This window comes from Oncorhynchus keta, chromosome 9 (assembly GCF_023373465.1).
Source record: "Oncorhynchus keta strain PuntledgeMale-10-30-2019 chromosome 9, Oket_V2, whole genome shotgun sequence".
NCBI lineage: Eukaryota > Metazoa > Chordata > Actinopteri > Salmoniformes > Salmonidae > Oncorhynchus > Oncorhynchus keta.
Window position 1 is genome coordinate 4,252,484 of NC_068429.1, and position 26,797 is coordinate 4,279,280.

At 43.9% G+C, this 26,797-nt stretch overlaps 1 protein-coding gene across 1 annotated transcript in view; it reads right to left on the reverse strand.

Annotated features, from left to right (window-relative positions):
* Positions 1-26,797, reverse strand: part of LOC118380388 (netrin receptor DCC-like) — a 689,822-nt gene that overhangs the window by 145,653 nt on the left and 517,372 nt on the right. The window contains exons 17-19 of the mRNA XM_052526014.1: positions 24,273-24,511; positions 13,927-14,065; positions 8,802-8,909 (exon numbers count right to left, since the gene is read on the reverse strand). Of these exons, the coding sequence (XP_052381974.1) occupies positions 8,802-8,909; positions 13,927-14,065; positions 24,273-24,511 (486 nt within the window). The remainder of the gene's footprint in view (positions 1-8,801; positions 8,910-13,926; positions 14,066-24,272; positions 24,512-26,797) is intronic.

Sequence of the window (26,797 nt, forward strand, 5' to 3'; positions counted from 1 at the left end):
TAACCTGATACCTTCCAGGTCATTCAGTACGACGAGCAGAGATAACCTGATACCTTCCAGGTCATTCAGTACGATGAGCAGAGATAACCTGAAACCTTCCAGGTCATTCAGTACGACGAGCAGAGATACCCTACAGGTCATTCAGTACGACGAGCAGAGATAACCTGATACATTCCAGGTCATTCAGTACAACGAGCAGAGATAACCTGATATATTCCAGGTCATTCAGTACAACGAGCAGAAATAACCTGCTCCCCTACAGGTCATTCAGCCTGGTATTTGACTGACTGTGTCCCAAAGGACTGACTGTGTTCCCACATAGTTAGTGAGGGGAGCAGGGAACAAGGAAACAGCATCCATCTACCACACACAGTTCTGTCCGCAGGGAGCACTCTATTGGTCGTAGTCTGACTTCAGTCGTCATCAGGATCATTACTGGAGACTGATTTACAACATTGAGGAGAGGAGAAGGGTGGAGAGGAGAGGAGGAGGATGGGGAGGGGGAATAGGGGAGGAAAAGAGGGGGTCGTGTGGAGGAAGAGGAGGGGTGGAGGAAGAGGAATGGAGGGGGGAGGAAGAGAGGAAGGGAAGGGAGGGGGAGTGGAGGGGAGGAAAGGAGGGGTGGAGAAGGAGAGGAAGGGAGGGGAGGAGGACTATGGGTCTTCTATGGGAGAAGGGGAGGGTAGTGCTTGGGTTCAAGGTGGAGACAGTAACAGTACTATAGACTAGATAAAGGGTCCAGGGTGGAGACAGTACTATAGACTAGATAAAGGGTCCAGGGTGGAGACAGTAACAGTACTATAGACTAGATAAATGGTCCAGGGTGGAGAAAGTACTATAGACTAGATAAAGGGTCCAGGGTGGAGACAGTAACAGTACTATAGACTAGATAAAGGGCCCAGGGTGGAGACAGTAACAGTACTATAGACTAGATAAAGGGTCCAGGGTGGAGACAGTACTATAGACTAGATAAAGGGTCCAGGTGAGACAGTACTTTAGACTAGATAAAGGGTCCAGGGTGGAGACAGTAACAGTACTATAGACTAGATAAGGGGTCCAGGGTGGAGACAGTACTATAGACTAGATAAAGGGTCCAGGGTGTAGACAGTAACAGTACTATAGACTAGATAAGGGGTCCAGGGTGGAGACAGTACTATAGACTAGATAAATGGTCCAGGGTCAGTAACAGTACTTTAGACTAGATAAAGGGTCCAGGGTGGAGACAGTAATAGTACTATAGAATAGATAAAGGGCCCAAGGTGGAGACAGTACTATAGACTAGATAAGGGGTCCAGGGTGGAGACAGTAACAGTACTATAGACTAGATAAAGGGTCCAGGGTGGAGACAGTACTATAGACTAGTTAAAGGGTCCAGGGTGGAGACAGTAACAGTACTATAGACTAGATAAAGGGTCCAGGGTGGAGACAGTACTATAGACTAGATAAAGGGTCCAAGGTGGAGACAGTAACAGTACTATAGACTAGTTAAAGGGTCCAGGGTGGAGACAGTAACAGTACTTTAAACTAGATAAAGGGTCCAGGGTGGAGACAGTAACAGTACTATAGACTATATGAAGGGTCCAGGGTGGAGACAGTAACAGTACTATAGACTAGATAAAGGGCCCAGGGTGGAGACAGTAACAGTACTTTAGACTAGATAAAGGGTCCAGGGTGGAGACAGTAACTGTACTATAGACTAGTTAAAGGGCCCAGGGTGGAGACAGTAACAGTACTTTAGACTAGATAAAGGGTCCAGGGTGGAGACAGTAACAGTACTATAGACTAGATAAGGGGTCCAGGGTGGAGACAGTACTATAGACTAGATAAAGGGTCCAGGGTGTAGACAGTAACAGTACTATAGACTAGATAAGGGGTCCAGGGTGGAGACAGTACTATAGACTAGATAAATGGTCCAGGGTGGAGACCGTAACAGTACTTTAGACTAGATAAAGGGTCCAGGGTGGAGACAGTAATAGTACTATAGAATAGATAAAGGGCCCAAGGTGGAGACAGTACTATAGACTAGATAAGGGGTCCAGGTGGAGACAGTAACAGTACTATAGACTAGATAAAGGGTCCAGGGTGGAGACAGTACTATAGACTAGTTAAAGGGTCCAGGTGGAGACAGTAACAGTACTATAGACTAGATAAAGGGTCCAGGGTGGAGACAGTACTATAGACTAGATAAAGGGTCCAAGGTGGAGACAGTAACAGTACTATAGACTAGTTAAAGGGTCCAGGGTGGAGACAGTAACAGTACTTTAAACTAGATAAAGGGTCCAGGGTGGAGACAGTAACAGTACTATAGACTATATGAAGGGTCCAGGGTGGAGACAGTAACAGTACTATAGACTAGATAAAGGGCCCAGGGTGGAGACAGTAACAGTACTTTAGACTAGATAAAGGGTCCAGGGTGGAGACAGTAACTGTACTATAGACTAGTTAAAGGGCCCAGGGTGGAGACAGTAACAGTACTATAGACTAGATAAGGGGTCCAGGGTGGAGACAGTACTATAGACTAGATAAAGGGTCCAGGGTGGAGACAGTAACAGTACTATAGACTAGATAAAGGGTCCAGGGGTGGAGACAGTAACAGTACTATAGACTAGATAAAGGGTCCAGGGTGGAGACCGTAACAGTACTATAGAATAGATAAAGGGTCCAGGGTGGAGACAGTAACAGTACTATAGACTAGATAAAGGGTCCAGGGTGGAGACAGTACTATAGACCAGATAAAGGGTCCAGGGTGGAGACAGTAACAGTACTATTAACTAGATAAAGGGTCCAGGGTGGAGACAGTACTATAGACCAGATAAAGGGTCCAGGGTGGAGACAATAACAGTACTATGAACTAGATAAAGGGTCCAGGGTGGAGACAGTAACAGTACTATAGACTAGATAAAGGGTCCAGGTGGAGACAGTACTATAGACCAGATAAAGGGTCCAGGGTGGAGACAGTAACAGTACTATAGACTAGATAAAGGGTCCAGGGTGGAGACAGTACTATAGACCAGATAAAGGGTCCAGGGTGGAGACAATAACAGTACTATGAACTAGATAAAGGGTCCAGGGTGGAGACAGTAACAGTACTATAGACTAGATAAAGGGTCCAGGGTGGAGACCGTAACAGTACTATAGACTAGATAAAGGGCCCAGGGTGGAGACAGTACTATAGACTAGATAAAGGGCCCAGGGTGGAGACAGTAACAGTACTATAGACTAGATAAAGGGTCCAGGGTGGAGACCGTAACAGTACTATAGACTAGATAAAGGGTCCAGGGTGGAGACCGTAACAGTACTATAGACTAGATAAAGGGTCCAGGGTGGAGACAGTAACAGTACTATAGACTAGATAAAGGGTCCAAGGTGGAGACAGTACTATAGACCAGATAAAGGGTCCAGGGTGGAGACAGTAACAGTACTATAGACTAGATAAAGGGTCCAGGGTGGAGACAGTAACAGTACTTTAAACTAGATAAAGGGTCCAGGGTGGAGACAGTAACAGTACTATAGACTAGATAAAGGGCCCAGGGTGGAGACAGTAACAGTACTATAGACTAGATAAAGGGTCCAGGGTGGAGACAGTAACAGTACTTTAAACTAGATAAAGGGTCCAGGGTGGAGACAGTAACAGTACTATAGACTAGATAAAGGGTCCAGGGTGGAGACAGTACTATAGACTAGATAAATGGTCCAGGGTGGAGACAGTACTTTAGACTAGATAAAGCGTCCATGGTGGAGACAGTAACAGTACTATAGAATAGATAAAGGGTCCAGGGTGGAGACAGTACTATAGACTAGATAAAGGGTCCAGGGTGGAAACAGTAACAGTACTATAGACTAGATAAAGGGTCCAGGGTGGAGACAGTACTATAGACTAGATAAAGGGTCCAGGGTGTAGACAGTAACAGTACTATAGACTAGATAAAGGGTCCAAGGTGGAGACAGTACTATAGACTAGATAAAGGGTCCAGGTGGAGACAGTACTATAGACTAGATAAAGGGTCCAGGGTGGAGACAGTACTTTAGACTAGATAAAGGGTCCAGGGTAGAGACAGTAACAGTACTATAGACTAGATAAAGGGTCCAGGGTGGAGACAGTACTATAGACTAGATAAAGGGTCCAGGGTGGAGACAGTAACAGTACTATAGACTAGATAAAGGGTCCATGGTGGAGACAGTACTATAGACTAGATAAAGGGTCCAGGGTGGAGACAGTAACAGTACTATAGACTAGATAAAGGGTCCAAGGTGGAGACAGTACTATAGACTAGATAAAGGGTCCAGGGTGGAGACAGTACTATAGACTAGATAAAGGGTCCAGGGTGGAGACAGTACTATAGACTAGATAAAGGGCCCAAGGTGGAGACAGTACTTTAGACTAGATAAATGTCCAGGGTGGAGATCGTAACAGTACTATAGACTAGATAAAGGGCCCAGGGTGGAGACAGTACTATAGACTAGATAAAGGGTCCAGGGTGGAAACAGTAACAGTACTATAGACTAGATAAAGGGTCCAGGGTGGAGACAGTACTATAGACTAGATAAAGGGTCCAGGGTGTAGACAGTAACAGTACTATAGACTAGATAAAGGGTCCAAGGTGGAGACAGTACTATAGACTAGATAAAGGGTCCAGGGTGGAGACAGTACTATAGACTAGATAAAGGGTCCAGGGTGGAGACAGTACTATAGACTAGATAAAGGGTCCAGGGTGGAGACAGTACTTTAGACTAGATAAAGGGTCCAGGGTAGAGACAGTAACAGTACTATAGACTAGATAAAGGGTCCAGGGTGGAGACAGTAACAGTACTATAGACTAGATAAAGGGTCCAGGGTGGAGACAGTACTATAGACTAGATAAAGGGTCCAGGGTGGAGACAGTAACAGTACTATAGACTAGATAAAGGGTCCAGGGTGGAGACAGTACTATAGACTAGATAAAGGGTCCAGGGTGGAGACAGTACTATAGACTAGATAAAGGGTCCAGGGTGTAGACAGTAACAGTACTATAGACTAGATAAAGGGTCCAAGGTGGAGACAGTACTATAGACTAGATAAAGGGTCCAGGGTGGAGACAGTACTTTAGACTAGATAAAGTGTCCAGGGTGGAGACAGTAACAGTACTATAGACTAGATAAAGGGTCCAGGGTGGAGACAGTACTATAGACTAGATAAAGGGTCCAGGGTGGAGACAGTACTTTAGACTAGATAAAGGGTCCAGGGTGGAGACAGTAACAGTACTATAGACTAGATAAAGGGTCCAGGGTGGAGACAGTAACAGTACTATAGACTAGATAAGGGGTCCAGGGTGGAGACAGTACTATAGACTAGATAAAGGGTCCAGGGTGGAGACAGTAACAGTACTATAGACTAGATAAAGGGTCCAGGGTGGAGACAGTACTATAGACTAGATAAAGGGTCCAGGGTGGAGACAGTAACAGTACTATAGACTAGATAAAGGGTCCAGGGTGGAGACAGTACTATAGACTAGATAAAGGGTCCAGGGTGGAGACAGTAATATAGTCTAGATAAAGGGCCCAAGGTGGAGACAGTACTTTAGACTAGATAAATGTCCAGGGTGGAGATCGTAACAGTACTATAGACTAGATAAAGGGCCCAGGGTGGAGACAGTACTATAGACTAGATAAAGGTTCCAGGGTGGAGACAGTAACAGTACTATAGACTAGATAAAGGGCCCAGGGTGGAGACAGTACTATAGACTAGATAAAGGGTCCAGGGTGGAGACAGTAACAGTACTACAGACTAGATAAAGGGTCCAGGGTGGAGACACTACTATAGACTAGATAAAGGGTCCAAGGTGGAGACAGTAACAGTACTATAGACTAGATAAAGGGTCCAGGGTGGAGACAGTACTTTAGACTAGATAAAGGGTCCAGGGTAGAGACAGTAACAGTACTATAGACTAGATAAAGGGTCCAGGGTGGAGACAGTAACAGTACTATAGACTAGATAAAGGGTCCAGGGTGGAGACAGTAACAGTACTATAGACCAGATAAAGGGTCCAGGGTGGAGACACTACTATAGACTAGATAAAGGGCCCAAGGTGGAGACAGTAACAGTACTATAGACTAGATAAAGGGCCCAGGGTGGAGACAGTACTATAGACTAGATAAAGGGTCCAGGGTGGAGACAGTACTTTAGACTAGATAAAGGGCCCAAGGTGGAGACACTACTATAGACTAGATAAAGGGCCCAAGGTGGAGACAGTACTATAGACTAGATAAAGGGTCCAGGGTGGAGACAGTACTATAGACTAGATAAAGGGTCCAGGGTGGAGACCGTAACAGTACTATAGACTAGATAAAGGGTCCAGGGTGGAGACAGTAACAGTACTATGAACTAGATAAAGGGTCCAGGGTGGAGACAGTAACAGTACTATAGACCAGATAAAGGGTCCAGGGTGGAGACACTACTATAGACTAGATAAAGGGCCCAAGGTGGAGACAGTACTTTAGACTAGATAAAGGGCCCAGGGTGGAGACAGTAACAGTACTATAGACTAGATAAGGGGTCCAGGGTGGAGACAGTACTATAGACTAGATAAGGGGTCCAGGATGGAGACAGTAACAGTACTATAGACTAGATAAAGGGCCCAGGGTGGAGACAGTACTATAGACTAGATAAAGGGTCCAGGGTGGAGACAGTAACAGTACTATAGACTAGATAAAGGGTCAGGGTGGAGACAGTAACAGTACTATAGACTAGATAAAGGGTCCAGGGTGGAGACAGTACCAGTACTATAGACTAGATAAAGGGCCCAGGGTGGAGACAGTACTATAGACTAGTTAAAGGGTCCAGGGTGGAGACAGTAACAGTACTATAGACTAGATAAAGGGTCCAGGGTGGAGACAGTAACAGTACTATAGACTAGATAAAGGGCCCAGGGTGGAGACAGTACTATAGACTAGTTAAAGGGTCCAGGGTGGAGACAGTAACAGTACTATAGACTAGATAAAGGGTCCAGGGTGGAGACAGTAACAGTACTATAGACTAGATAAAGGGCCCAGGGTGGAGACAGTACTATAGACTAGTTAAAGAGTCCAGGGTGGAGACAGTAACAGTACTATAGACTAGATAAAGGGTCCAGGGTGGAGACAGTAACAGTACTATAGACTAGATAAATGGCCCAGGGTGGAGACAGTACTATAGACTAGATAAGGGGTCCAGGGTGGAGACAGTAACAGTACTATAGACTAGATAAAGGGTCCAGGGTGGAGACAGTAACAGTACTATAGACTAGATAAAGGGTCCAGGGTGGAGACAGTAACAGTTCTATAGACTAGATAAAGGGTCCAGGGTGGAGACAGTAACAGTACTATAGACTAGATAAAGGGCCCAGGGTGGAGACAGTACTATAGACTAGATAAAGGGTCCAGGGTGGAGACAGTAACAGTACTATAGACTAGATAAAGGGTCCAGGGTGGAGACAGTAACAGTACTATAGACTAGATAAAGGGTCCAGGGTGGAGACAGTACCAGTACTATAGACTAGATAAAGGGCCCAGGGTGGAGACAGTACTATAGACTAGTTAAAGGGTCCAGGGTGGAGACAGTAACAGTACTATAGACTAGATAAAGGGTCCAGGGTGGAGACAGTAACAGTACTATAGACTAGATAAAGGGCCCAGGTGGAGACAGTACTATAGACTAGTTAAAGAGTCCAGGGTGGAGACAGTAACAGTACTATAGACTAGATAAAGGGTCCAGGGTGGAGACAGTAACAGTACTATAGACTAGATAAATTGCCCAGGGTGGAGACAGTACTATAGACTAGATAAAGGGTCCAGGGTGGAGACAGTAACAGTACTATAGACTAGATAAAGGGTCCAGGGTGGAGACAGTAACAGTACTATAGACTAGATAAAGGGTCCAGGGTGGAGACAGTAACAGTTCTATAGACTAGATAAAGGGTCCAGGGTGGAGACAGTAACAGTACTATAGACTAGATAAAGGGTCCAGGGTGGAGACAGTACTATAGATTAGATAAAGGGTCCAGGGTGGAGACAGTAACAGTACTATAGACTAGATAAAGGGCCCAGGGTGGAGACAGTACTATAGACTAGATAAAGGGTCCAGGGTGGAGACAGTAACAGTACTATAGACTAGATAAAGGGTCCAGGGTGGAGACAGTACTATAGACTAGATAAAGGGTCCAGGGTGGAGACAGTACTATAGACTAGATAAAGGGTCCAGGGTGGAGACAGTACTATAGACTAGATAAAGGGTCCAGGGTGGAGACAGTACTATAGACTAGATAAAGGGTCCAGGGTGGAGACAGTACTTTAGACTAGATAAAGGGTCCAGGGTGGAGACAGTAACAGTACTATAGACTAGATAAAGGGTCCAGGGTGGAGACAGTACTATAGACTAGATAAAGGGTCCAGGGTGGAGACAGTACTTTAGACTAGATAAAGGGTCCAGGGTGGAGACAGTAACAGTACTATAGACTAGATAAAGGGTCCAGGGTGGAGACAGTACTATAGACTAGATAAAGGGTCCAGGGTGGCGACAGTACTATAGACTAGATAAAGGGTCCAGGTTGGAGACAGTACTATAGACTAGATAAAGGGTCCAGGGTGGAGACAGTAACAGTACTATAGACTAGATAAGGGGTCCAGGGTGGAGACAGTAACAGTACTATAGACTAGATAAAGGGTCCAGGGTGGAGACAGTAACAGTACTATAGACTAGATAAAGGGTCCAGGGTGGAGACAGTAACAGTACTATAGACTAGATAAAGGGTCCAGGGTGGAGACAGTAACAGTACTTCTGTTCTTACCCATGATCCGTCCGTTAGTCTCCATGGGGGGTTGCCAGCTAATCAGAATAGCTCTGGGTCTCCCCTCACGACTGATTACCGTCAGGTCCTTGGGGGCGGAGCTGGGAGCTGTCAGCCAATCAGGATAGGAGAGAAACAGGAAGTAAGGGTCAGAGGTCAAGTTTATACCACAAACAACATCGGTCCTAATTCTGTCATCACGTCATCACACATTGATGCTGATTTGAGGCATAATTAATCCTGAGGTTGAATTAATCCTGAGGTTGAATTAATCCTGAGGTTGAATTAATCCTGAGGTTGAATTAATCCTGAGGATTAATTAATCCTGAGGTTTAATTAATCCTGAGGTTTAATTAATCCTGAGGTTGAATTGTATCCTCTCAGTACAGTAAACTGCCACAGCACAGGCTGCATTGTCCTTAAAGGTAGACTCTGTGAAACGCCGTTGCTACGAGCAGCACCACAGATATTTAGACGAGAGAGATGCGAGACAGTCACACACAGTACTAAATCTGTACATGTGCACGGGTTCGCTTCACGCTGTTCACAGCCTGGTAGCCAGGGCATGAAAACAGAGGACAAGTTGAGCATCGCGCTTCACCGCTTTTCGTTGTCGCAGAAATGTACCCATGCTGTTTACTTTCTGTATCTATGTCATATGGGGCGGCAGCGTAGCCTAGTGGTTAGAGCGTTGGACTAGTAACCGGAAGGTTGCGAGTTCAAACCCCCGAGCTGACAAGGTACAAATCTGTCGTTCTGCCCCTGAACAGGCAGTTAACCCCACTGTTCCTAGGCCGTCATTGAAAATAAGAATAGGTTCTTAACTGACTTGCCTGGTTAAATAAAGGTAAAATAAAAATAAATATCGCAGCGTTTAATTGGCCAGACATCGATGGCAACCAGATGATCGCCAATGGCAACCATTGATGGCAACCAGATGATTGCCAGCTGATCTCTCGTGAAACCATCAATGAGTGCTATATTCACCTACACGGCTGATCTCCGTTACAACCATTATTGGTCACCTGATTATCTCTCCCTACAAGATGATGTGGGTGTTATCTTAGTCCTCCTTGTTACCAAAAGGCGTTCAGCAGCTGGTGGGTTTTATCATTGGAATAGTTTCATCTTGCTTGTTGAGCAGACTTAGTGCGGGTTTAGCTATTTGACAATCATTCAACTGAAATAACGCATTTCCTCATTTAACACGGCAAATCTACTGCGGCAATTTACCCCGACACGTTGTAAACACGTTGGTAAACACGTTGTAAACACGTTGTAAACACGTTGGTAAACACGTTGTAAACACGTTGTAAACACGTGGTAAACACGTTGGTAAACACATTGTAAACACGATGTAAACACGTTGTAAACACGTTGTAAACACGTTGTAAACACGTTGGTAAACACGTTGTAAACACGTTGTAAACACATTGTAAACACGTTGTAAACACGTTGTAAACACGTTGTAAACACGTTGTAAACACGTTGTAAACACGTTGTAAACACGTTGTAAACACGTTGTAAACACGTTGTAAACACGTTGTAAACACGTTGGTAAACACGTTGTAAACACGTTGTAAACACGTTGTAAACACGTTGTAAACACGTTGTAAACACGTTGTAAACACATTGGTAAACACGTTGTAAACACGTTGTAAACACGTTGTAAACACGTTGTAAACACGTTGTAAACACGTTGTAAACACGTTGTAAACACATTGTAAACACGTTGTAAACACGTTGTAAACACGTTGTAAACACGTTGTAAACACGTTGTAAACACGTTGTAAACACGTTGTAAACACGTTGTAAACACGTTGTAAACACGTTGTAAACACGTTGTAAACACGTTGTAAACACGTTGTAAACACGTTGGTAAACACGTTGTAAACACGTTGTAAACACGTTGTAAACACGTTGTAAACACGTTGTAATATTATGGTATTTGTTTCTGTTATTGTATTTCTGTTATTGTATTATTGTATTTAAAAGAAAATGGTCTGACATGGTCATTTCTTATCAATTTCTTATCAAGAACAGAGGTACACTCCGTATATAAAATGTGTAACTATTTTAAAATACAAAAATGTAACCTTTATTTAACTAGACAAGTCAGTTAAGAACACATTCTTATTTACTATGACGACCTACCCCCCGGGCCAAACCCGGATGACGCCGGGCCAATTGTGCATCGCCCTATGGGACTCCCCAATCACGGCCAGTTGTGATACAGCCTGGAATTGAACCAGGGTGTCTGTAGTGATGCCTCAAGCACTGAGCTGCAATGCCTTAGACTGCTGCGCCACTCACTTCAACACTGTCTGCACCTGGGTCAAACCTTAAAACGTGGTCGTCTTTTTTCTTATGTTTATTTTTTGGTTGCCAGGTTGCTTTAACACACAGGTCCATGTGATCTCCAGTTGAATGCAATCCAATGGTAATGTTACACAGTGCTTCATTCCTCCTGCTGGTTGCAACGCTCCCCAGGAGACCTTCTAACAACACAGTCTGTTATTGGCTAAACAAAAGGGAATTGTAAAAAACCTGTCTTTCTGTAAGGAATCTGTGGACAGGCTTCCCTGATTGCAGCATAACTATATACTCCGAAAGGGTTCTTAGGCTGTCCCCATTAGGAGAACCCTTTTTAGTTCCAGGTAGAACCCTTTTTAGTTCCGGGTAGAACCCTTTTTGGTTCCAGGTAGAACTCTTTTTAGTTCCGGGTAGAACCCTTTTTGGTTCCAGGTAGAACCCTTTTTAGTTCCGGGTATAGAACCCTTTTTAGTTCCAGGTAGAACCCTTTTTAGTTCCGGGTAGAACCCTTTTTGGTTCCAGGTAGAACCCTTTTTAGTTCCGGGTAGAACCCTTTTTGGTTCCAGGTAGAAGAAGTATTTTGGATTCCATGTAGAACCCTCTGTGGAAAGGGTTCTACCAGGAAGTGGAAAGGGTTCTACCTGGAACTAAAAAGGGTTCTACCTGGAACTAAAAAGGGTTCCTCAAAGGGTTCTCCTATGGGGACAGTGGAAGAACCCTTTTAGGTTCTAGACAGCATCTTTTTTTTATGAGTGTATCTTGCACACGTTCTGAGACCAACACTCTCCGCTGAAAACAACTAAATTATGAAACTAAATTAAACATCAAAATCTTTGTTTTAAAAGTACTACCCCAGGACCTCCAATCCAACAAACAGTTGGAGTGGTTTTGTATTTCTAACTATGTTTGTTCTTAACATCAAACCATTTTCATATGTTCCTGTGTGTTCATTCCCACACCATAAAAAGCCACAGTAGTGCATCAAAAGTAGTGCTCTATATAGGGAATAGGGTTTAATTTGGGACACACTAGTGTGTTACACCAAAAGGGAACGCTGACTTTGATTAAGTGGCTGATACAAACAGAGCTTTTCCACAGCACCACGTTATACTAAAACGCATAGAATGTCAATGCATTTCTAAAAAAGGATTGGGTTGACAAATGAACGTAGACATTTAGAAAGCACACGCTGTACTATTCCATAGGAATAATTGGAGTTGCAGCGAATACATATAAATTAAATGGTGATGACGGGCTGTCTGGTAGTTATTTTTCACAGAGAGAGAGAGAGAGAGAGAGGGAGAGAGAGAGAGAGAGAGGGAGAGAGAGAGAGAGAGAGAGAGAGAGAGAGAGAGAGAGAGAGAGAGAGAGAGAGAGGGAGAGAGAGAGAGAGAGAGAGAGAGAGAGAGAGAGAGGGGAGAGAGAGAGAGGGAGAGAGAGAGAGAGAGGGAGAGAGAGAGAGGAGAGAGAGATAGAGAGAGAGGGGAGAGAGAGAGAGAGAGAGAGAGAGAGAGAGAGAGAGAGAGAGAGAGAGAGAGAGAGACAGAGAGAGAGAGAGAGAGAGAGAGAGAGAGAGAGATAAAGGAGACAGAGACAGGGTAGATACTGTAGATAGAGAGAGATAAAGGAGACAGAAACAGGGTAGATACTGTAGATAGAGAGAGATAAAGGAGACAGAGACAGGGTAGATACTGTAGATAGAGAGAGAGAGAGAGAGATAAAGGAGACAGAGACAGGGTAGATACTGTAGATAGAGAGAGAGAGATAAAGGAGACAGAAACAGGGTAGATACTGTAGATAGAGAGAGAGAGAGATTAAAGAGACAGAAACAGGGTAGATACTGTAGATAGAGAGAGAGAGATAAAGGAGACAGAGACAGGGTAGATACTGTAGATAGAGAGAGAGAGATAAAGGAGACAGAAAGGGTAGATACTGTAGATAGAGAGAGAGAGAAAGAGAGACAGAGACAGGGTAGATAGAGAGAGAGAGAGAGAGAGAGAGAGAGAGAGAGAGAGAGAAGAGAGGAGAGAGAAAGGGTAGAGAGTTGAAGAAACAAAAAGAGAGGGCAAGATCATGAGAGAGAGAGAGAAAGAAAGATAGAGTAGAAAGAGAGAGATAAAGGAAACAGAGACAGGGTAGATACTGTAGATAGAGAGAGAGAGATTAAGGAGACAGAAACAGGGTAGATACTGTAGATAGAGAGAGAGAGATAAAGGAGACAGAGACAGGGTAGATACTGTAGATAGAGAGAGAGAGATAAAGGAGACAGAGACAGGGTAGATACTGTAGATAGAGAGAGAGATAAAGGAGACAGAGACAGGGTAGATACTGTAGATAGAGAGAGAGAGATTAAGGAGACAGAAACAGGGTAGATACTGTAGATAGAGAGAGAGAGATAAAGGAGACAGAGACAGGGTAGATACTGTAGATAGAGAGAGAGAGATAAAGGACACAGAGACAGGGTAGATACTGTAGATAGAGAGAGAGATAAAGGAGACAGAGACAGGGTAGATACTGTAGATAGAGAGAGAGAGATAAAGGAGACAGAGACAGGGTAGATACTGTAGATAGAGAGAGAGATAAAGGACACAGAGACAGGGTAGATACTGTAGATAGAGATAGAGAGATAAAGGAGACAGAGACAGGGTGTGATACTGTAGATAGAGAGAGAGATAAAGGAGACAGAGACAGGGTAGATACTGTAGATAGAGAGAGATAAAGGAGACAGAAACAGGGTAGATACTGTAGATAGAGAGAGAGAGATAAAGGAGACAGAGACAGGGTAGATACTGTAGATAGAGAGAGGACTCACCTGCTTCGTAAGTGGTGGCATGAGCGGTCATACTCCACGTGCTAGACTTGCGGCCCTTGGTAACCATGACAGCGAACTCGTACATGGTGTTTGGCTTAAGGCCAGTGACGGAGTGGCTGAGGGCTGTTGTGTCTGCAGACTAGAGAACGAAACAGGAAGTGAGTTAAAACAATGGTTCTGTTGTGTCTGCAGACTAGAGAACGAAACAGGAAGTGAGTTAAACAATGGTTCTGTTGTGTCTGCAGACTAGAGAACGAAACAGGAAGTGAGTTCAGCAATGGTTCTGTTGTGTCTGCAGACTAGAGAATGAAACAGGAAGTGAGTTCAACAATGGTTCTGTTGCGTCTGCAGTCTAGAGAACGAAACAGGAAGTGAGTTAAAACAATGGTTCTGTTGTGTCTGCAGACTAGAGAACGAAACAGGAAGTGAGTTAAAACAATGGTTCTGTTGTGTCTGCAGACTAGAGAACGAAACAGGAAGTGAGTTCAGCAATGGTTCTGTTGTGTCTGCAGACTAGAGAACGAAACAGGAAGTGAGTTCAGCAATGGTTCTGTTGTGTCTGCAGTCTAGAGAACGAAACAGGAAGTGAGTTCAGCAATGGTTCTGTTGTGTCTGCAGACTAGAGAACGAAACAGGAAGTGAGTTAAAACAACGGTTCTGTTGCCGGCAAACACATTACTTAGTAACAATTTCAGTCGGACGATTTTAATGAACATTTAAAAATGTGACAGTGAAAGAGCAAAATGTTTTAAGAATTACTGTGGCATTTCTGCTGCAATAATCAAACTTCTATTCACACTACACCTAATATGAAGCCAACATGGCCACGTGTTTATTAGTAGGGGCAGTTTGGACCTAAAACAGACACTTTCATTCACCGCAAACTACCTTCTCAGACTGTTAGTTAACGTTAGGGAATGGTCACCACTTACACAAAACAAATGGGACATGTTAGTTAACGTTAGGGAATGGTCACCGCTTACACAAAACAAATGGGACATGTTAGTTAACGTTAGGGAATGGTCACCACTTACACAAAACAAATGGGACATGTTAGTTAACGTTAGGGAATGGTCACCACTTACACAAAACAAATGGGACAACGTTAGTTAACGTTAGGGAATGGTCACCGATACACAAAACAAATGGGACATGTTAGTTAACGTTAGGGAATGGTCACCGCTTACACAAAACAAATGGGACAACGTTAGTTAACGTTAGGGAATGGTCACCACTTACACAAAACAAATGGGACAACGTTAGACGTTAGGAATGGTCAGGGTACACAAAACAAATGGGACATGTTAGTTAACGTTAGGGAATGGTCACCGCTTACACAAAACAAATGGGACATGTTAGTTAACGTTAGGAATGGTCACCGCTTACACAAAACAAATGGGACATGTTAGTTAACGTTAGGGAATGGTCACTGCTTACACAAAACAAATGGGACATGTTAGTTAACGTTAGGGAATGGGAGCTTACACAAAACAAATGGGACATGTTAGTTAACGTTAGGGAATGGTCACCACTTACACAAAACAAATGGGACATGTTAGTTAACGTTAGGGAATGGTACTTACACAAAACAAATGGGACAACGTTAGTTAACGTTAGGAATGGTCACCACTTAGACAAAACAAATGGGACATGTTAGTTAACGTTAGGGAATGGTCACCGCTTACACAAAACAAATGGGACATGTTAGTTAACGTTAGGGAATGGTCACCGCTTACACAAAACAAATGGGACATGTTAGCCAACGTTAGGAATGGTCACCGCTTACACAAAACAAATGGGACATGAGTTAACGTTAGGGAATGGTCACCGCTTACACAAAACAAATGGGACATGTTAGTTAACGTTAGGGAATGGTCACCACTTACACAAAACAAATGGGACATGTTAGTTAACGTTAGGGAATGGTCACCGCTTACACAAAACAAATGGGACATGTTAGTTAACGTTAGGGAATGGTCACCGCTTACACAAAACAAATGGGACATGTTAGTTAACGTTAGGGAATGGTCACCGCTTACACAAAACAAATGGGACATGTTAGTTAACGTTAGGAATGGTCACCACTTACACAAAACAAATGGGACATGTTAGTTAACGTTAGGGAATGGTCACCACTTACACAAAACAAATGGGACATGTTAGTTAACGTTAGGAATGGTCACCACTTACACAAAACAAATGGGACATGTTAGTTAACGTTAGGAAATGGTCTACACAAAACAAATGGGACATGTTAGTTAACGTTAGGGAATGGTCACCGTTACACAAAACAAATGGGACATGTTAGTTAACGTTAGGGAATGGTCACCACTTACACAAAACAAATGGGACATGTTAGTTAACGTTAGGGAATGGTCACCACTTACACAAAACAAATGGGACATGTTAGTTAACGTTAGGGAATGGTCACCACTTACACAAAACAAATGGGACATGTTAGTTAACGTTAGGGAATAGGTCACCACTTACACAAAACAAATGGGACATGTTAGTTAACGTTAGGGAATGGTCACCACTTACACAAAACAAATGGGACATGTTAGTTAACGTTAGGGAATGGTCCCCACTTACACAAAACAAATGGGACATGTTAGTTAACGTTAGGGAATGGTCACCACTTACACAAAACAAATGGGACATGTTAGTTAACGTTAGGGAATGGTCACCGCTTACACAAAACAAATGGGACATGTTAGTTAACGTTAGGGAATGGTCACCACTTACACAAAACAAATGGGACATGTTAGTTAACGTTAGGGAATGGTCACCACTTAGACAAAACAAATGGGACATCTTAGTTAACGTTAGGGAATGGTCACCACTTACACAAAACAAATGGGACATGTTAGTTAACGTTAGGGAATGGTCACCACTTACACAAAACAAATGGGACATGTTAGTTAACGTTAGGGAATGGTCACCACTTACACAAAACAAATGGGACATGTTAGTTAACGTTAGGGAATGGTCACCACTTAGACAAAACAAATGGGACATGTTAGTTAACGTTAGGGAATGGTCACCACTTACACAAAACAAATGGGACATGTTAGTTAACGTTATGGGACATGTTAGGGAATGGTCACCACTTACACAAAACAAATGGGACATGTTAGTTAACGTTAGGGAATGGTCACCATTACACAAAACAAATGGGACATGTTAGTTAACGTTAGGGAATGGTCACCACTTACACAAAACAAATGGGACATGTTAGTTAACGTTAGGGAATGGTCACCGCTTACACAAAACAAATGGGACATGTTAGTTAACGTTAGGGAATGGTCACCACTTACACAAAACAAATGGGACATGTTAGTTAACGTTAGGGAATGGTCACCGCTTACACAAAACAAATGGGACATGTTAGTTAACGTTAGGGAATGGTCACCACTTACACAAAACAAATGGGACATGTTAGTTAACGTTAGGGAATGGTCACCACTTACACAAAACAAATGGGACATGTTAGTTAACGTTAGGGAATGGTCACCGCTTACACAAAACAAATGGGACATGTTAGTTAACGTTAGGGAATGGTCACCACTTACACAAAACAAATGGGACATGTTAGTTAACGTTAGGGAATGGTCACCGCTTACACAAAACAAATGGGACATGTTAGTTAACGTTAGGGAATGGTCACCGCTTACACAAAACAAATGGGACATGTTAGTTAACGTTAGGGAATGGTCACCGCTTACACAAAACAAATGGGACATGTTAGTTAACGTTAGGGAATGGTCACCACTTACACAAAACAAATGGGACATGTTAGTTAACGTTAGGGAATGGTCACCACTTACACAAAACAAATGGGACATGTTAGTTAACGTTAGGGAATGGTCACCACTTACACAAAACAAATGGGACATGTTAGTTAACGTTAGGGAATGGTCACCGCTTACACAAAACAAATGGGACATGTTAGTTAACGTTAGGGAATGGTCACCACTTACACAAAACAAATGGGACATGTTAGTTAACGTTAGGGAATGGTCACCACTTACACAAAACAAATGGGACATGTTAGTTAACGTTAGGGAATGGTCACCACTTACACAAAACAAATGGGACATGTTAGTTAACGTTAGGGAATGGTCACCGCTTACACAAAACAAATGGGACATGTTAGTTAACGTTAGGGAATGGTCACCACTTACACAAAACAAATGGGACATGTTAGTTAACGTTAGGGAATGGTCACCGCTTACACAAAACAAATGGGACATGTTAGTTAACGTTAGGGAATGGTCACCACTTACACAAAACAAATGGGACATGTTAGTTAACGTTAGGGAATGGTCACCACTTACACAAAACAAATGGGACATGTTAGTTAACGTTAGGGAATGGTCACCACTTACACAAAACAAATGGGACATGTTAGTTAACGTTAGGGAATGGTCACCACTTACACAAAACAAATGGGACATGTTAGTTAACGTTAGGGAATGGTCACCGCTTACACAAAACAAATGGGACATGTTAGTTAACGTTAGGGAATGGTCACCACTTACACAAAACAAATGGGACATGTTAGTTAACGTTAGGGAATGGTCACCACTTAGACAAAACAAATGGGACATGTTAGTTAACGTTAGGGAATGGTCACCGCTTACACAAAACAAATGGGACATGTTAGTTAACGTTAGGGAATGGTCACCGCTTACACAAAACAAATGGGACATGTTAGTTAACGTTAGGGAATGGTCACCGCTTACACAAAACAAATGGGACATGTTAGTTAACGTTAGGGAATGGTCACCGCTTACACAAAACAAATGGGACATGTTAGTTAACGTTAGGGAATGGTCACCGCTTACACAAAACAAATGGGACAACGTAAGTTAACGTTAGGGAATGGTCACCGCTTACACAAAACAAATGGGACATGTTAGTTAACGTTAGGGAATGGTCACCGCTTACACAAAACAAATGGGACATGTTAGTTAACGTTAGGGAATGGTCACCGCTTACACAAAACAAATGGGACATGTTAGTTAACGTTAGGGAATGGTCACCACTTACACAAAACAAATGGGACATGTTAGTTAACGTTAGGGAATGGTCACCACTTACACAAAACAAATGGGACATGTTAGTTAACGTTAGGGAATGGTCACCACTTACACAAAACAAATGGGACATGTTAGTTAACGTTAGGGAATGGTCACCGCTTACACAAAACAAATGGGACATGTTAGTTAACGTTAGGGAATGGTCACCACTTACACAAAACAAATGGGACATGTTAGTTAACGTTAGGGAATGGTCACCACTTACACAAAACAAATGGGACATGTTAGTTAACGTTAGGGAATGGTCACCGCTTACACAAAACAAATGGGACATGTTAGTTAACGTTAGGGAATGGTCACCACTTACACAAAACAAATGGGACATGTTAGTTAACGTTAGGGAATGGTCACCACTTACACAAAACAAATGGGACATGTTAGTTAACGTTAGGGAATGGTCACCACTTAGACAAAACAAATGGGACATGTTAGTTAACGTTAGGGAATGGTCACCGCTTACACAAAACAAATGGGACATGTTAGTTAACGTTAGGGAATGGTCACCGCTTACACAAAACAAATGGGACATGTTAGTTAACGTTAGGGAATGGTCACCACTTACACAAAACAAATGGGACATGTTAGTTAACGTTAGGGAATGGTCACCGCTTACACAAAACAAATGGGACATGTTAGTTAACGTTAGGGAATGGTCACCGCTTACACAAAACAAATGGGACATGTTAGTTAACGTTAGGGAATGGTCACCACTTAGACAAAACAAATGGGACATGTTAGTTAACGTTAGGGAATGGTCACCGCTTACACAAAACAAATGGGACATGTTAGTTAACGTTAGGGAATGGTCACCGCTTACACAAAACAAATGGGACATGTTAGTTAACGTTAGGGAATGGTCACCACTTAGACAAAACAAATGGGACATGTTAGTTAACGTTAGGGAATGGTCACCGCTTACACAAAACAAATGGGACATGTTAGTTAACGTTAGGGAATGGTCACCACTTACACAAAACAAATGGGACATGTTAGTTAACGTTAGGGAATGGTCACCGCTTACACAAAACAAATGGGACATGTTAGTTAACGTTAGGGAATGGTCACCACTTAGACAAAACAAATGGGACATGTTAGTTAACGTTAGGGAATGGTCACCACTTACACAAAACAAATGGGACATGTTAGTTAACGTTAGGGAATGGTCACCACTTAGACAAAACAAATGGGACATGTTAGTTAACGTTAGGGAATGGTCACCACTTACACAAAACAAATGGGACATGTTAGTTAACGTTAGGGAATGGTCACCGCTTACACAAAACAAATGGGACATGTTAGTTAACGTTAGGGAATGGTCACCACTTACACAAAACAAATGGGACATGTTAGTTAACGTTAGGGAATGGTCACCGCTTACACAAAACAAATGGGACATGTTAGTTAACGTTAGGGAATGGTCACCGCTTACACAAAACAAATGGGACAAGTTAGTTAACGTTAGGGAATGGTCACCACTTAGACAAAACAAATGGGACATGTTAGTTAACGTTAGGGAATGGTCACCACTTACACAAAACAAATGGGACAACGTTAGTTAACGTTAGGGAATGGTCACCACTTACACAAAACAAATGGGACAACGTTAGTTAACGTTAGGGAATGGTCACCACTTACACAAAACAAATGGGACATGTTAGTTAACGTTAGGGAATGGTCACCGCTTACACAAAACAAATGGGACATGTTAGTTAACGTTAGGGAATGGTCACCGCTTACACAAAACAAATGGGACATGTTAGTTAACGTTAGGGAATGGTCACCGCTTACACAAAACAAATGGGACATGTTAGTTAACGTTAGGGAATGGTCACCGCTTACACAAAACAAATGGGACAACGTTCGCAAATTATTTCCCTTGAACCTGGTGTAACGTCAAAAATGATTCTGCCAGAAAACCACAAACTACCTGCCCTCCAGGACACCTACACCACCCGATGTCCCAGGAAGGCCATAAAGATCATCAAGGACAACAACCACCCGAGCCACTGCCTGTTCACCCCGCTATCATCCAGAAGGCGAGGTCAGTACAGGTGCATCAAAGTTGGGACCGAGAGACTGAAAAACAGCTTCTATCTCAAGGCCATCAGACTGTTAAACAGCCACCACTAACATTGAGTGGCTGCTGCCAACATACTGACTCAACTCCAGCCACTTTAATAATGGAAATGTATGGAAATTTACGTAAAAAATGTATCACTAGCCACTTTAAACTATGCCACTTTGTTTATATACCCAACATTACTCATCTCATATGTATATACTGTACTCGATACCATCTACTGCATCTTGCCTATGCCGTTCTGTACCATCACTCATTCATATATCTTTATGGACATATTCTTCATCCCTTTACACTTGTGTGTAAAGTAGTTTTGGAATTGTTAGATATTACTGCACTGTCGTGAACTAGAAGCACAAGCATTTCGCTACACTCGCATTAACATCTTCTAACCATGTGACCATTAACATCTGCTAACCATGTGACCATTAACATCTGCTAACCATGTGACCAATAACATCTGCTAACCATGTGACCATTAACATCTGCTAACCATGTGACCATTAACATCTGCTAACCATGTGACCATTAACATCTGCTAACCATGTGACCATTAACATCTGCTAACCATGTGACCAATAACATCTGCTAACCATGTGACCATTAACATCTGCTAACCATGTGACCAATAACATCTGCTAACCATGTGACCATTAACATCTGCTAACCATGTGACCATTAAAATCTGCTAACCATGTGACCATTAACATCTGCTAACCATGTGACCAATAACATCTGCTAACCATGTGTATGTGACCATTTTAACATCTGCTAACCATGTGCCCAATAACATCTGCTAACCATGTGACCAATAACATCTGCTAACCATGTGACCATTAACATCTGCTAACCATGTGACCATAAACATCTGCTAACCATGTGACCATTAAAATCTGCTAACCATGTGACCATTAACATCTGCTAACCATGTGACCAATAACATCTGCTAACCATGTGACCATTAACATCTGCTAACCATGTGACCGATGACATCTGCTAACCATGTGACCAATAACATCTGCTAACCATGTGACCATTAACATCTGCTAACCATGTGACCATTAACATCTGCTAACCATGTGACCATTAACATCTGCTAACCATGTGACCATTAACATCTGCTAACCATGTGACCAATAACATCTGCTAACCATGTGACCATTAACATCTGCTAACCATGTGACCAATAACATCTGCTAACCATGTGACCATTAACATCTGCTAACCATGTGACCATTAACATCTGCTAACCATGTGACCATTAACATCTGCTAACCATGTGACCATTAACATCTGCTAACCATGTGACCATTAACATCTGCTAACCATGTGACCATTAACATCTGCTAACCATGTGATCATTAACATCTGCTAACCATGTGACCATTAACATCTGCTAACCATGTGACCATTAACATCTGCTAACCATGTGACGAATAACATGTTGACATTGATTTGGTGTTTTCCTCTGTGCTTTTGTTGTTATAACTCGTTTTTTATTTTTTATTAATTTCGTGGTCTCCAATTGTTTTTTAGTAACTAAATTCTTGTCTCATCGCTACAACTCCGGTACGGGCTCGGGAGAGACAAAGGTTGAAAGTCACGCGTCCTCCGATACACAACCCAACCAAGCCGCACTGCTTCTTAACACAGCGGGCATCCAACCCAGAAGCCAGCCGCACCAATGTGTCGGAGGAAACACTGTGCACCTGGCAACCTTGGTTAGCGTGCACTGCACCCGGCCCGCCACAGGAGTCGCTGGTGCGCGATGAGACAAGGATATCCTTACCGGCCAAACCCTCCCTAACCCGTCGCCTAACCGGCCGCGACCGGGAGGGTCGCGGCCGGTTACGACAGAGCCTGGGCGTGAACCCAGAGCCTCTGGTGGCACAGCTGGCCCTGCAGTACAGCGCCCTTACCCACCTGGGATGCCTGTACCCGTTTCTAACAACTCTCCCGGCAACTCTCACGGTAACTCTCACGGCAACTCTCATGGTAACTCTCACGGCAACTCTCATGGTAACTCTCACGGCAACTCTCATGGCAACTCTCACGGCAACTCTCCCGGCAACTCTCACGGCAACTCTCACGGCAACTCTCACGGCAACTCTCACGGCAACTCTCACGGCAACTCTCCCGGCAACTCTCCCGGCAACTCTCCCGGCAACTCTCACGGCAACTCTCCCGGCAACTCTCCCGGCAACTCTCATGGCAACTCTCCCGGCAACTCTCACGGCAACTCTCACGGCAACTCTCCCGGCAACTCTCCCGGCAACTCTCACGGCAACTCTCCCGGCAACTCTCACGGCAACTCTCCCGGCAACTCTCCCGGCAACTCTCACGGCAACTCTCCCGGCAACTCTCACGGCAACTCTCCCGGTAACTCTCCCGGCAACTCTCACGGCAAAACCCAGCAAGTAACGTCTCTCAACGAGCAGGGAAATGCAAAGTGAGTTGTAATCAACCAGGTCGTTACAGGTATCCATAAACAGAAGCAATATAACCATACCACATGAAGACTGTTAACATTAACACATATGACCATACCACCTGAAGACTGAAGACTGTTAACATTAACACATATGACCATACCACCTGAAGACTGAAGACTGTTAACATTAACAAATATGACCATACCACCTGAAGACTGAAGACTGTTAACATTAACAAATCAGGGAGCAAACCAGTAGGCAAGAGCACACACACACATACACGCACACACACATACACACCACACACACACACACACACACACACACACACACACACATACACACATGCACACACACACACGCACACACACACACACCACACACACACACATGCACACATGCACAAATGCACACACACACACACACACACACACACACACACACACACACACACACACACACACACACACACACACACACACACACACACACACACACACACACACCACACACACACACACACACCACACACACACACATACACACGTGCACACATGCACAAATGCACACACACACACACACACACACACACACACACACACACACACACACACACACACACACACACACACACACACACACACACACACACACACACACACACACACACACACACACACACACACACACACACACACACACACACACACACCTACCCCCCTAAATCCTTACCTTGAACTTCCCGCTAGTAGAGTAGCTGGTCTTCCACTTGACGGAGTAGTAGCGAACCTCAGTGCTCTTCTGGTTCTTGGTCATGGAGTTGTCTGCCCAGCTGACCCTGACAGAGTCTGGGGTCAGGGCCACGGCCTGGACACCTACTGGGGGGATCATGGGGGTGGATGTATCTGGTATGGGAGTAGGATATTTATCAAACAGATGGAACAGATCGTCGTCTGACGGATCAATGGGGTCTGGATGTGGATTGACATGACCATGCCCAATACACACACACACACACACAGTGGATTTAGTTTCATGGAATGAATATTTATTTATTTCGTGCAAAGTGATAGGAGTTACATGCAACCAACAGAGAATCATGGATGAACCATGAACCATGAACCAAGAGTGAGTGAGTGAAAAATTAGGAAAGGAAAGGAAATATGAGGAGAGGAAAGATGAGGAAAGGAAAGGAAAGATGAGGAGAGGAGAGAAAGGGAAAGATGAGGAAAGGAAAGATGAGGAGAGGAAAGGAAAGATGAGGAGATGAAAGGAAAGATGAGGAGATGAAAGGAAAGATGAGGAAAGGAAAGGAAAGATGAGGAGAGGAGAGAAAGGGAAAGATGAGGAAAGGAAATGAGGAAAGGAAAGATGAGGAGAGGAAAGGAAAGAAAATAAAAAATGAGGAGAGGAAAGGAAATGAAAGATGATGAAGGGAAAGATGAGGAGAGGAAAGGAAAGATGAGGAAAGGAAAGGAAAGGAAATGAAAGGAAAGATGAGGAGAGGAAAGGAAAGATGGACAGAGAAGAAGAGTACAGAGAGTAGAAAGTAATTACACACCAGAACCTCCTGCTAATAAGGACACTACTAGGTCAACTACTAGTTTCACTGGTTAACTAGTGTTAACTACCACTTATAACTACAGCCACAACTAAGAGCAGAGCAAACGGGTAGTTAGATACTAAGCCTAAAGCTAGCCAGCTATTAAAAGACAGTTGCTAGCTAACCGGGTTGGTTAAGCTGATATCCAAAACAGATCTGTAAGAAATATACATTCACTTTAGTTTAAGTCTATTTGACATATATGCTAATATCTAAAGGGGACAGACAGATAGATGTCAGCACATGAAGCATCAAGGTACAGCTCCGTTTGACACTAGAATTAATGTATGCAACGTGTTGTCAACAACAAAGACTCATTTCACCAGGCAAAACAAGAGATGGTATCCGACCGCATCAGTGGTTAAACCCAGAGCCCCACATTAGAAGACTGACGAACAACCAAAGACTAAACAAGAGGACTCATCCATACATCTTGTGGCTGCCGGCAGCATAATGTGAAAAGCGTAGCTATTTCCATTTTGGTGAGTTGAATTAGTGGCTAAGCGTTGAGATGTGAGATGGATTGGGGGAGAAGTAGGGAAGGAAGCTATCCATCTCTCTCCCTCCCTCCCCCTATATCTGTCTCCTGTCTCTCTCCCTCCCTCCCCACTCTCTCTCTCTCTCTCTCTCTCTCTCTCTCTCTCTCTCTCTCTCTCTCTCTCTCTCTCTCTCTCTCTCTCTCTCTCTCTCTCTCTCTCTCCTCCTCCCCTCCCCCTCTTCCTCCTTCCTCCTTCCTTCCTTCCTTCCTTCTTCCTCCTTCCTTCCTCCTTCCTTCTCTTCCTTCCTTCCTTCCTTCCTTCCTCTCTCTCTCTCTCTCTCTCTCTCTCTCTCTCTCTCCTCCCTCCCTCTCCCTCCCCCCTCTCTCTCCCTCCCCTCTCTCTCTCTCTCTCTCTCTCTCTCTCCCTCTCTCTCTCTCTCTCCCTCCCTCTCCCCCCCTCCCTCCCTCCTCCCTCCCTCCCTCCCTCCCTCCCCCTATATCTGTCTCCTGTCTCTCTCCCTCCCTCCCCACTCTCTCCCTCTCCCCTCTCTCCCCTCTCTCACTCTCTCCCCCCATCTATCTCTCTTCCTCTCCCCCTCTCTCTCTCTCTCTCTCTCTCTCTCTCTCTCTCTCTCTCTCTCTCTCTCTCTCTCTCTCTCCCTCCTCTCTCTCTCTCTCTCCCTCTCTCTCTCTCTCTCCCTCCTCCCTCCCTCCCTCTCCCTCCCTCTCCCTCTCTCTCTCTCTCTCTCTCTCTCTCCCTCTCTCTCTCTCTCCCTCCCTCCCCCCCTATATCTGTCTCCTGTCTCTCTCCCTCCCCACTCTCTCCCTCTCCCTCTCTCCCCCTCTCTCTCTCTCTCTCTCCCCCATCTATCTCTCTCTCTCTCTCCCCTCTCTCTCTCTCTCTCTCTCTCTCTCTCTCTCTCTCTCTGTCTCCTGCAGTGCCTGAGAGGTACAGAAGATGAAATGGCTGACGGAGGGATGGGAATATATTTCCCCTCGCTGCAGTGTTTATTGGCAAGCCTTCAACAAGGCGTTTTAATGCAGCTCGTAAAGATGTGACCCAGCATTAAATGCTGAATTCCTCACAGCTATGCAGGCAACCATTCAGACAAGCAGTTCGGTCCCCACGAGGACAAAGGCTATTTTAGGTTTAGAGGTCTAGGGTTCGGATTAGAA